At 42.8% G+C, this 12,970-nt stretch overlaps 1 protein-coding gene across 7 annotated transcripts in view; it reads left to right on the forward strand.

Annotated features, from left to right (window-relative positions):
- PDE1C (phosphodiesterase 1C) overlaps positions 1–12,970 on the forward strand; it is a 558,870-nt gene that overhangs the window by 87,614 nt on the left and 458,286 nt on the right. For 5 of the 7 annotated variants that reach the window (XM_054558853.1, XM_024249266.2, XM_054558851.2 and 2 more), the window contains exon 2: positions 2,614–2,664. In XM_054558853.1, the coding sequence (XP_054414828.1) occupies positions 2,614–2,664 (51 nt within the window). Of the gene's footprint in view, positions 1–1,628; positions 1,861–2,130; positions 2,327–2,613; positions 2,665–12,970 lie in introns of those variants that run through there. The other 2 variants (XM_054558855.2, XM_063725472.1) reach the window with 2 other exon arrangements.

A 12,970-nucleotide genomic window follows, 5' to 3' on the forward strand; every position in this document is an offset into this window, starting at 1 on the left:
CTCAGCAATTGCAATGGTCTTTGTAATCCCATTTTAAAATGTCATTTTAAAGTTTCTGTAGCAAAGATTTTGGTAAAACCCTGGATCTATTTCTTTTTCTTTTTTCTTTGTTCCTTCTTTTTTGAGATAGGGTCTCGTTCTGTTGCCCAGGCTGGAGTGCAGTGGTTTGATCACAGCTCACTGCAGCCTCAACCTCCTGGGCTCAAGTGATCTTCTGCTGCAGCCTCCTGAGTAGCTGGAATTACAGGCATGCACCACCACACCCAGCTAAGTTGTTAAAACTTTTTTTGTGGAGACAGGGTCTCACTATGTTGCCCAAGCTAGTCTCAAAGTTGGGAGCTCAAGTGTTCCTCCTGCCTCAGCCTCCCAAAGTGCCGGGATTACAGGTGTGAGCCACTATGCCCCACCCAGCTCTATTTCTTTCTTCAGACATTTGCGGTGTCTAAATGGAAGAAGCAAGTTGAACTCAAGGCCATGGAAATTCATGTCTATACCTAACTGGGACTCATTCCTTCTTCCTCCGTCCTCTCCTCCCCTCTCTCTTTTCTTCCCCCCGCCCTTTTTTTTATTATAAGATAACTTTGGTTACAGAAAACTCTTGAGAGCTTTCCAAGTGCTCATAAGATTTTTTTAATACTTAGCTATGATAACATCCAAGTTTTCCTGATGTGAGGATATGCAGTTGTGGTTAAAGACTTCTACTGAGATAGTTGATCATTGTTCTGAAATACTTTTGGATGTAGCTCTGAGTGGAGGCAAGAATATGAATGTGAATTATTTATATTCATGTGGTGGTTCTACAGAACATTTTAGAAGACAGCAAGGAACATTTTAGAAGACAGCAAGAATAGCCATTGTTCTTAGAACTCCTGGGTCTTTTTTTGAATTGGAAATCTTTTCTTTTAAAATGTATTTGGTGCAGAGTGTAGTAATTATTTCATTTCTTTCTTTTTATTTTTTGAGATAGAGTTTCGCTTTTGTCGCCCAGGCTGGAGTGCAGTGGCACAATCTCGGCTCACCGCAACTTCCACATCCCGGATTCAAGCGATTCTCCTGCCTCAGCCTCCCGAGTAGCTGGGATTACAGGCGCCGACCACCACGCCTGGCTAATTTTTCGTATTTTTAGTAGAGATGGGGTTTCGCCATGTTGGGCAGGCTGGTCTCCTGACCTCGTGATCCGACCGCCTCGGCCTCCCAAAGTGGTGGGACTACAGGCGTGAGCCACCTGCGCCAGGCCCATTTCTTTCTTTTTTTGAAATGCTGCGGTGTGACAGACGATGGGAGCTGGATGAATTATTGCCTCCCCCTGCTGGTCATTTTTATATAACATCTTATTAGTAATAGTGCAGATGATAAGGCAAAGCTAATACCAGAAAAACAAAAGATACTAAGATGGAATCTATTAATTTTTAAAAATTGCCTAAATTAGTAACAGATAAATTGCCCAAATTAGTAATTGCCCTTATTAGTAATAGAGTAGAGATGGTGAGGCAAAGCTAATGCCAGAAAAACAAAATATACTGAGATGGAATCCATTAATTTTTAAAAAATTGCTCAAATGTAGTAAATTTTAAAATGCTTACCTTTGTGAGAGGGTGGAATAAATTTTTCAACTTCTTTCATTTTTTGTAAAATGATATAATAAGTTTAGAAAGTAGTTACTGTATTGGTTTTATCCTTTTGCTGCAACTTTTCATACATTCATGATGACGTTAGCAATCTCCTTCATTCTGTTGATGCACTGAATGCTTTTTTCTCAGCTAGAATGAACAGGTGTTTCTTGTTGATTGCTTTGGGCGTTTATTCAAGTAGATCACAAATACTCATGTCTGTCTGCTATGTATACATACAACAACCAAGGTATGTTTATGGGCATGAAACATGGTATTTAAAGTGAGTGAAGCCTGTGTTTCCTCTTAACAACCAATCTCTTTTACCCAATAAAATGGGTTCATAAGTTATAAGGGACATTAAATATGACTCTATCCAGTGATAAGTTATATGGAGACTTTTCGTAGGAGGTAGCCTGCCCTGCTGAGAAGCTTTAGGGGTAAGGTTTCTAGGGCAGTTTTCTGAACAATTTTATTGATGAACTTCCCTGTTTGTTAGCATCTAAATTTAATATCTTTCTGAACATTAACCAGCTTTTTATTTATCTTCCAAAATTCCTGCCTCAGCTTTGCCCCTATAGATCCTAGGAAACCAGACTCATTTCGATGCTTGGGGTACATTTGCGTGTTGACAGACAGCACTGTTAGAGGACTCTTGGAGCCAAAGGACTTCCACTAGCTTGGAAGCTGGTGCGTGTGCCTCTTACTAAGTGGACGTAAGCCAATTAACTTCTTTAGGCCTACTAAACTGGATGTTGTTGAGATCCTCTCTAGCTTCATCCAAATATTCTAATCAAAATGATTGAGATATTTGACTTCATTTAGGTGTTGAGGGCAGCCTTGGAAATACAGACACAGAGGGAGTAAAGTTGCTTTTATTCACTTACAAGACTCTTAAATACAGCCTGATGTCAAAGCATCCAGAGGACTGGCTGTATTGGGGCATATTTGGTGGACACATGTGCTTTATTTATTTAAATTGCATCCTCTTTTTTTTTTCTAGTTGCAAATGAAGCTGGAGACAAGAATGCCAGACCACTGGCCCGCTTCTCTCGTGAGTAAATCTTGTTTCACTTCTTTCCTGGTCTCCATCAGAAAATGTTCTCCAGAGATCTTTCCCCCATGTGGTATAGCTCTTCAATCCTGTCAGGTGTTAATAAAATAGTAATGTAGGAAATGTCATCTGGTTAACATCCCACTTGAGCCCAGGCTGGTGAGCTACTCATTGCTACTGCCTTTTCAATCCTTAGAACTGTGGTTTCCAAATTGTGCTCTAAGCCTTTGCTATTCCAAGTATGGTCCTCAGAGTAGCAGAATCGAAATCACCTGGGGCCTTTTTAGAAACGTGGAGCCTCAGTCCCCCCACCACCCCTTCAGACCTATTGAGTCAGAATTTGTATTTTAACACATCTACAGGGGATGCCTGTTCACATTAGAGTTTGAGAAGTGCTGTGCTAGGACTATCCTTTTAATGAATGTTTTATGACGATAAAGTGAGGAGAGGTACGTGAAATGCTTGTAGCTATGAAGGCATCATCACCATTCAAAGTGGACTTATGGACTTACTCCACTGGCTTTTCCTCAGTTTGGTGACATTTTGAAGCTTAGATGGATTGAATGCGTTTCCTTAGGCATTGGGGATATTCCTAGGGCTGTGGTTAGGCCATGGGGCTTCCCTTGACTCCTTTGTCTCCAGGTCTTGATCCCTATGAGAGAGTAGGAGTCTAAAGCCTCTCAATGGTTTCTGTACCAGTGTGATCAGCAAATTATCCAGCAAGTTAATGCACTCCCTGGAATGAAAACCTAGATTCCAAAGAAGGGAGGGGAAATACTAGAGACGGATGAGGGTGGAGTGGAGATGCTCCCCAAACCCACTATGCACCAGGTGGAGAAATGGTATGATTGTAAATAGAAACGATTTATCGCTGCCTCACAGGCTTGCACCAAAAGTAATTTCACTCACACTATCTGGGCCTCTGTTTTCTCACCTGGAAAATGTTCAAAATTGGACATTGCTACATTAAATTTTTTTTTTTTTTGCCTTCCTAAAAGTCACCTAATCTTTCCCTCTCTAGTATTGACTACAAAAAGACTTAGTAGCTCACGTGCCATCTGACTTCTTTTCCAGGTCAGTCAAAAATGTTGCTGTCTTTTGAAATTGTGGCCTGGGAGGAACTCTACAAATCCCCAGTCACTGCATTCCTTATGCAGGGTTGACTAGGTCTGAGTGTGGACAGTGCCATAGTAAATCTTATTATGTAAAGCTGAAAGTATAATTTCTCTACTTACAGGGCTGCCTCTAAACTGCCTCCAAGCTCTTTTTGGAAGGCTTTGAAACGTTGGGATTGATTTCCTAGAAATGATTTTTATAGAACTGTAATAATATACGATAATGAAAGAGCATGAAGTGCTCATATTTTAGAAATTGTGTAATAAAACACTCGCTTCTCATGAGCCCCATTCCTCACTGCCATCTCACCTGGAATCATTATTTCCAAAAGTGATATTTCATCCCATAGCTCAATGAGGTTGAAGAATATGCTTTTATCCCATTTTTTTCTTCATCTCCTGAGCAGTCATCAGGCAAATAAGCTGGAATCGTGACCCAACCACACTGTGAGGGCTGTGCTGGGTGCCCGTTCCCCCATGGGAGTCCCCGAGGCTCACCAGAAGACAGACGAAGGTTGGGGGGGGGGGTCCTTGCATGAGAGTTGAGGCAATTAGTCCCTTCACAGAGAAAGGAAGGTAACTTCTTTGTGTGAACTTCTCAACTGTATACTGGGTTGAAAGGATGATGTGTCCTTGAAAGCTTATTAGCTTGAGACAAGTAAGGACATGATGAACACCTATCTGTATAGGAAACAAGTAATTAGTGGCAAACCAATTAGGTTAGACTGATATAGGGAAAAAAAAGGAGAAAGAAAAATCCCGAGTTAATTGCAATACCCTGGAAAAAGTCAGATGGCACGTGAGCTACTAAGTCTTTTTGTAGTCAATACTGGACAGGGAAAGATTAGGTGACTTTTAGGAAGGCAAAAAAATTATTTTTAATGTAGCAATCTCCAATTGATGCTCACTTCACTTTATGACCTTGAAACTGACCTTCATTGTGTGGTGTGAAGGAAGAGTTCAGTTTGGGAAGATTGAGAGGATTCGGATGATAGATTTCTGTTTTTTTGAGATTGGAAGATGAAGTACTGCAACATTCTCTAATTTTTGCATCCAACAAGCCAGAAAGCCTTGACAGTGTGCATTGCCCAGCATAGAATCAGGCACGAAGGGGATGGCGGCGGGGAGGAGGAGGCCAGAGCCTCTGTTGTGATGGCTGGAACCTCTAGGGGTCAGCAGAGATCTGGGAGTTGGGACTCGGGAAGTACTGCTTATGGTGGTGCATGCTGTGGAGTGAGTCCTGTGAGACTCTGGATCTACCAGGCCCCTTCACCACCCCCGTCCCATCATTGCAGGCTCAAGCAGTGGCTTCCGATCAACCTGACTTCAATTAGAGCATCTGCGTAGCAACCGTGGGCACATACGGTAACATGGGGAAGCCATTCTCCTAGAAGTGGGGGTTAGGAAGGAGGGAGGGGAACTCAAAGGAAGCTGAGATCATCTCTTCCCCTCACAAATGCTGGAAGAATGACAGTGTCCAGGAGAATGAGGAGTTGAGAATGACCTTGACTTGAGAGTGCTGTGTGAATGCAGGCACACCAGCTTCCAACCAGCAGATGGTTTGAGAATGGCATCCATCACAAGGCCAGCTGTCCCGGGGCAAGAGCTACCGGGTGTGGGCACTGCCATGCTCTGCAGTGGGCAAGGGGAGCCAGAACACCTCATGTGGGTACTGCATGGTGGGCACCTCACATGGGTGCTGCATGGAAGGTACCCCATGTGGGTAGTGCATGGTAGGCACCAGGGCAGTGTGGGGAACAGTTGATCTCCCCAGCTCAGGTCCAGGACTCAACTTGGTGACGACCTCCTGGAACCCACTGTGACTGGCGCTCCTGACATTGGGGACTTCTGGGATGAAGGCAGCTGGCTGTGGGGTCCCTTGCTAGTCTGGCTCTCTGGGATGCCGGTGAAGCTGCCCTCCAGTGCTAGGCCCTAAAAGCCCTCCTACCTTGAGATGTCTCTTTTATGCATCTGTCAGTCTCCCTATTAGCTCCTTGAGGCCGCAGGCCCTCTCTGGTAGACCGTACCTGGCGTACGACAAACAATGATTGAATGAAGACTGCAAAAACTGGCCTCTTTCTGCTCTGTTCCCTCTGCTCCTCTTCCTCCTAACATCAGTGAGCCCTCCCGTTACCAGCGTACACGCTCCCCAACCCCCCAGAATTTGTCCTCAACAGTTGCCTACATGCTAGTGGGAGAGTCTTCAGAAGCCCTGATGTAAACTCTGAGAGGTCAAGCCTGGCTTTAAATTCTGTGCCACCTTGGGTAGGTAACCTAACCCCTCTAAGAACACATTTTCCTCCCCTCAATCCTAGGACAGTACTGTGTCCAGAATTGCTTCCTTCCACTGGGTTCTTGGTCTCGCTGACTTCAGAAATGAAGTCACATACCCTCGTGGTGAGTGTTAACAGTTCTTAAAGATTTGTGTCCGGAGTACATTCCTTAAGATGTTCAGATGTGTCCAGTGTTTCTTCATTCTGGTGGGTTCACGATCTTGCTGACTTCAGGAGTGAAGCTGCAGACCTTCCCAGTGAGTGTTACAGCTCTTAAAAGTGGGATGTCCAGAGTTGTTTTCCTCTGGGTGGCTTGTGGTCTTGCTGGCTTCAGGGGTGAAACTGCAGACCTTTGCAACGTGTTACAGCTCATAACGGTAGTGCAGACCCAAAGAGCCAGCAACATCAAGATTCACTGCAAAGAGGAAAAGAACAAGCCTTCCACACCTGGCAAGCAGACCCAAAGGGTTTCTGCCAGCTGGGATGGCCTGCTTTTATTCTCTTATTTGGCCCCACCCACATGCTGCTGATTGGTCCATTTTAGAGTGCTGATTGGCCCGTTTTACAGAGTGCTGATTGGTCCGTTTTATAGAATGCTGATTGGTCCGTTTTACAGAGTGGTGATTGGCCTGTTTTTACAGAGTGCTGATTGGTGCATTTACAAACCTTTAGCCAGACACAGAGCTCTGATTGGTGCATTTACAATCCTTTAGCTAGACAGAAAAGTTCTCCAAGTCACCACCCAACCCAGAAGCCCAGCCGGATTCACCTCTCAATACTAGAACTGATTTCCAAGTTGTTGTGGATGATCACATGCAAGGGTGAATGTTAAAATGCATAAAAACATGTGATGTGGTCACTGAACATGGGAACAGATGTTGGACTATGTGAAGGACTAGAGTCCAGGAGGCCCCTGACAGGATAGACATGGACCCTTCAATTGCTGGATGAAGCTGGGGCAGCAGAGGTGGATATTGGCCCTGATACCCTGGAATCCATTATGTGAAGCACAGAGACTGTATACCACAAGCGCTCAGTAAGTGTGGGTGGTTGTTATTACCCTGAGTTTTCAGCCTTCCTCCCCTCTCTTCTTCCCTTTTTTCTTTAATTTCATATATACTTATTGAAGACTTTTCTGTTCTTCTGTGAGCCCTGGAGATAACACGGATGAGTTGGTTTGTCTTCAAAGAGTTCGCAATCTAATCAGGGAGACAGAAGTGACTGCTACAATACAGCATGTGGAAGGAAATGCTAATGATTGGTAGGAGGAGCTGGGAGAGTCAGAACAGGGACGCCTCAGCCAGCCTGGCGTGGAGGTGAATTCAAGGGAGTTCTCCTGGGGGAGGTGAGCATCAGCTGAGGCTTGAGGGTTTGAATGGGGATAACAGGTAAAGAAGGTAACTTATAATCTTCATTGAAAAAAACTCCCAATACCACATGTAAGGGAATGAAGGCCACATGTAGTGTTCACACATGGCCACAGTGTGGCAGAAAAAGCCCAGATTTTGGTGGCATCTCTCTCCTCTAGAAGATGTAAAAGATGCTGCATTCAGTGCATTGGATAGAGCTTCTGTCAGGAGTCCAGGGCATTGGAGGAGCCCGAGAGAGGGAGACAGTGCCCACAAAGCTCTTGTGGCTGGGCAGCTCTATGCTGGAGTTCTGATTGCTTCCCTGAGGGAGGACTAATTTCTCCCCCAAGATGAGCAATCGTGGAGAAGAAAATACAAAAGTCTTTCACTTTCCCAATTTTGTTACTTGTGGTTAACAGCAGTCTGAAAATGTGAAATGGAAAATTCCAGGAATAAACAATTCACAAGTTTTTATTTGAGTGCTGCTCTGAATAGCGAAATGAAATCTCACTCTACCCCACCCAGGATGTTAATCTTCCCTTTGTCCAGTGGATCCATGTGTAGCTGCTACCCACACGTTAGTGACTTAGGAGCCCTCTTGTTTGTCAGATTGCAGTGCTTGTATTCAAATCACCCTTATTTTATTTAGTAATTGCCTAAGTGTAATTTCTAAGTGCACTTAGTAAAAAGTGCAAGAGTACTGATGCTGGCAATTCGGATACACCACGGAGAAGCCATCAAGGGCTTCCTTTAAGTGAAAAGGTGAAAGTTCTTGACTTAATAAAGAGAAAAAAAAGAAAAAAAATTGTATGCCAAGGTTGCTGAGATCCATAGGGAGAGCAAATTTTCTATCTGTGAAACTGTGAAGAAGGAAACACAAATTTGTGCTAGTTTTGTTGTTACACTAAAGCTACAAAAGTTACGGCCACAGGACAGGATAAGTGCTTAGTTAAGATGGAAGTGTTATTAAATTTGAGGATGATAGACATGAACAGAATCATGTTCTGATTAACAGCAATCATGTTAGGCACCATCTCTGGTTTCAGGCAGTTGTTGGAATGTACCCCCTCGGGGTACATGGGGGACTACTATAGTGGTATCAAAAACAATAAGAAAATAGAGATTAATTAAAAATCCAGGTATTTTTAGGAATAGATTTTCCGTGAAAGAGCTGGAGTACTTAGGGTGGATGGGGGAGTGAAGCAAGGGGCGGCCCTTCGTATTTTTGTGCTGGGTGAATGATCCCCTTCCCTTGGCAGAGGTGGGAAATGGGAGGCAGAGATGTGCAGTGGGGTGAGCGCTGGGGTTGGTTGAAATAGCACCTATGACATGGTAATGCCACGTGTGGAGCCCCAGGGGGAACTCAAAATCATGTCCGAGACAGTGCTAGAGTTCAGCCAGGGAACTTTACTAGATCAGTTGTTATACCTAGGAGGGTTGGTGACAAAAGAAGGGAGCTTGAACTGGGGATGGATGAAGACAAAAAGAAGAAGAAATAAGTGGGAGGAACAACTGAGAAATGCCATGAGTGGGGGACTGTGGCTGGTGGCTGGGCTTTCAGTGTTCTCAGGGGCATGTACTACATTGAGACAGAACCATATAAGGGATCCAGGACAGACGAGATCACGTACATTTAGGGTGCTATGGCAAGCAAAAATAGTCAAACTAATAGAAATGCAGAATTGGATGGTGTTTGCTAGGAGCTGGGTGTGGGAGGAGCAAATGGGAAGTTGTTGCTCCATGGGTATAAAGTTTCCGTTATGTAAGATGAATAAGATGTAGTGATCTGCTGTACAACGTAATCCCTGTAGTTAACAATATGGTATTGTGCACTTTAAAATACATTAAGAGGGTAGCTCTCATGTTAAATTTTCATACCTCAAAAACCAACCAACCAATCAACCACGCAAGCAACATGAAAGAACACAAGACGGCTGGCTACTAGCTTCTTACCTACACTTATAATCATCCTCTCCCAGCTCCCCCAGTGACCTATGACACATACGTGTTTCAGAGCCACAGTTAGACCCCAAGTTGTGTTGACTCAAAATTTCTCTGCTTGCCCACAAGGGGGCTTCACCATTTTATCTTAGTCCCTTTCTCCACCCCTTTCATTCCAACACAGTTGTTATCAGGCAAGCCGATCAGCTTGGTTCAGTCAACATATGTATTCACTGGTATTTGAAAGATTTCAAGTTAGAGTAGAGTTTACAAATTATCCAGTCCAGTGCTCACCACTCTGTCTAAATCTCAAATCCCTTGTATGACATCCCTGTCATGGGGTCATGAGCTCTCTGCAGGAGCCCATCCAGTGGAGGAATATTCACCATATCCTGGAAAGCACTGATGGTTGTGGTCAGAGTGATGGACTGGCATGTGTATGGGGGTAGGGAGCAGGACACTGAGACTCACTCTGCCTTCTCTTTTTGAATGTGCTTGATAGAGTCCTTGAAATATATCCAAAGACATATCCCTAGGTCCCTAACAGGTTAGCCAGTGGTCCACCAGTGGACTGGCTGATGATGCTGTAAGTAGCTTCTAGGAGTTTATGGATGATACATGTAACCCAGATGTCAGCTGGAACTCCCAGTCCATTGAGATTTAGGTGAAGAGGTTTACATTGCTGTTGTGTGCTGACATTTGGAAGTTCAGAGCGCTCCCTGGTGCTTCTGTGAGTACCTGGGATGGTGGTGTTCTTCTGACCCTGATTTCCTACCTCTGTCGATTGCTTTCCTCTATTTGCTTCTGGCTATCTTCCTATTGCTCTGACATAGTCTCAGATGTGCTACGAAGCTCCTCCTCCTTTTTCTGGAGAGTAACCAAAGGCGTTGTTCAAAGCAGAGCTTGATTGAAGATTAAGAAGGGATGAACAAGGAAAATCCACAATATGCACTGCAATTGCAGACAGACCATTTAAATTCAATTTGATTTTCAACAGTCCATTCAGCCATTCTACCACCAATAAAAATGTTAAAGACTGCTTTGCCCATCCTTTTATCCTCACCCTCCTCCATTCTTTACCCTTTATTTCCACCTCCCTTTTAGGAATCAAAGCCACTCCTGGAATCTCTCATGCAGAGCAGCAGCTTGACTATCTCTCTTGTTTTGGTGGATCTACTCACACCCTTGTCCTCAGCATCTCACGTTCTACTCCTTTCAACTTATTTTTGCCTAAATGCAGACTAGTTTCTGCTTCCTTAACGGGAATTGCGGTACCACCTATTGAGATAATAGCAAATATTTACCCTTGCTACGTGTGTACATGCTTACATAATTGAAAAATATGAATAGAATTTTTTTTTGTGTGTAATGTGACCCCAGGGAGGGCAAGGAAGACATGGCTTGGCTGTTGCACTCCAAGCACCTCCTCCTCTATTCTCTCAATGTATACTCCTTTGAATAAAGTTAAGATGAAGTTTTAGGTTTCTGCAAGAGACAGACGAGGATAACCTGAAAACCTTCTCATTTTTTACAAGCACATAGAAATGCTGAGTGAAATGTTTTAAAAATACATTTAAATGCATAGTTAAACTTGCAGTAAAGAAAGGGAACCCACAGGTGCCAGCAATGAAGGAGGAATTTAATATCAGTACAGTAAGCTGTTAACACGTGTGCAGATTTTGCAGCTATGCTGCATGCTGCTGTTAAGTCCATGTAATCTAGTAACACATGTTTTAACATCTACATGGGGAAAGGAGATAAGACCTTGGGCTATGCAGGGTGGGGAAGTTGAATATGAAACTTCTGCCTAACTCGGACTCTTAAAACATATGGCAGATTGTGTTTTCCAAAAATATTTGTAACTATATCTCCCATCCCACATGCTCTTCTTGCAATGTGATGCTGACAAGCCTCCCACTGAGATGGCGAGGCCTCTGTTTTCTTCCCTTGTGTCTGGGTGGCCTGTAAATGTGGCAGAGATGATATGATGTGACTTGCAAAGTTAGATTATCAGAAGAGACAGCTTCCACCTGCTGCCTGTTGGGATACTTGTTCTTAGAGCACTGTCATAATGCTGTGAGGAAACAGAGACCCTGTGGAAAGCCCATCTCTGAGCACTTCCCAAAGTACAAGTTTGTGAGCAAAATAGGTAATTGTTGTTGTTGGAAGCCACAAGTTTGGAGTGATCTGTTACGCATCAATAGGTAGTTGAAACAAGGGCTACGTCTTCAATAAAAGAGAGATCAGGAAAACAAAATGCGCCCATTAGCATACAGGGGTAATAAGGTAACTTGCTTGGCTTTTCTGGCTCTTGAGGAAAAGTCTTCCCTGGGCAATTGAAACTACCTGAATGGTCCAGGAACCCTTAGAGCCTAAGAAATTAACAAACATTAGTTCTGGGCTACTAATGGCAGAATCAAATGAAAAATCTTTTGAAATACAACCCAAGTCATAAGATATTCTCATGGAGAAAACAAGACCAACTAAGTATGAGCTCACAGTCAAAATTAAAAACAAAATAAAACAAAAAACCTGTAAGAGGCAGCAATCCTCCATGATGAGCAAGAGTCAGTGAACACAGATAATTAGAGCCTAAGAACTTGAGATGCAGGTTGAGTATCCTTTACCCAAAATGCCTGGGACCAGAAATGTTTTGGATTTTGAGTTTGTTTCTGACTTTGGAATATTTGTGTATGCATAATGGGATATCTTGGGGATGGGGCCTAGGCCTAAACACAAAATTCATTTGCGTTTCATATATATCTTAAATGCATAGCCTGAAGGTAACATTATACAGTATTTTAAATAATTTCATGTGTGAAACAAAGTTTGTGTACATTAAATCATCATTGAACTGCGACCTGTCATGTGAGGTCAGATGTGAAATTCCCACTTGTGGTGTCATGCTGGTGCTCAAAAAGCCTTGAATTTTGGAGCATTTTGGATTTCAATTTTTTGGATTAGGGATATTTAACCTGTGGTATAATGACAAACTGGAAAAAAAAAGACTAGGTCTATTTAAAAATGACAGAAGATATAAAATGAATTGAAACTCTAAGAAAGGAACAAGACCTTGGAAAAAAATGGAAAATTTTAAAGATAATCTGTGGAACTTCAAGAAATGTAAAATATAGCATAAAATCCCAACAAAACAAAACCCAAACACAGTTTACCAACTGTGTTGAATAGGACTAAAAGGAGAAATAATGAACCAGAAGAAAGATATATCTGAGGAGACTATCCAAAATGTAGCACAGAGAAGTGGTGGATGTAGAAGAATGGTCAAACACTACAGAAGATAGAATGAGAAGGGCCAGCCCACATTTAGTAGGAGTTCAGAATAAAAGACCAGAGAGAATATGAACAAAATAGTAACTGAAGATCTAGTGGCTGAGAATTTTTCAGAATTGACTAGTGATATGAATCCTCAGACTGATGAATTGTACCTAGTTTCAAACAGGAAAATAAAAATCTATTGGCAGATACATTATAATGAAACTGCAGAACATTATAGATGATGAGCCAACACCAAAGATAATTGAAGAGAAAAGACAGGTTACCTACTGTGTCTGAGACTACGAGTTTAGTTTTTTTTTTTTTTTTTAATTTTTATTTTTGGTAGTTTTGC

The sequence above is a fragment of the Pongo abelii genome, chromosome 6, assembly GCF_028885655.2.
Source record: "Pongo abelii isolate AG06213 chromosome 6, NHGRI_mPonAbe1-v2.0_pri, whole genome shotgun sequence".
NCBI classification, from domain to species: domain Eukaryota; kingdom Metazoa; phylum Chordata; class Mammalia; order Primates; family Hominidae; genus Pongo; species Pongo abelii.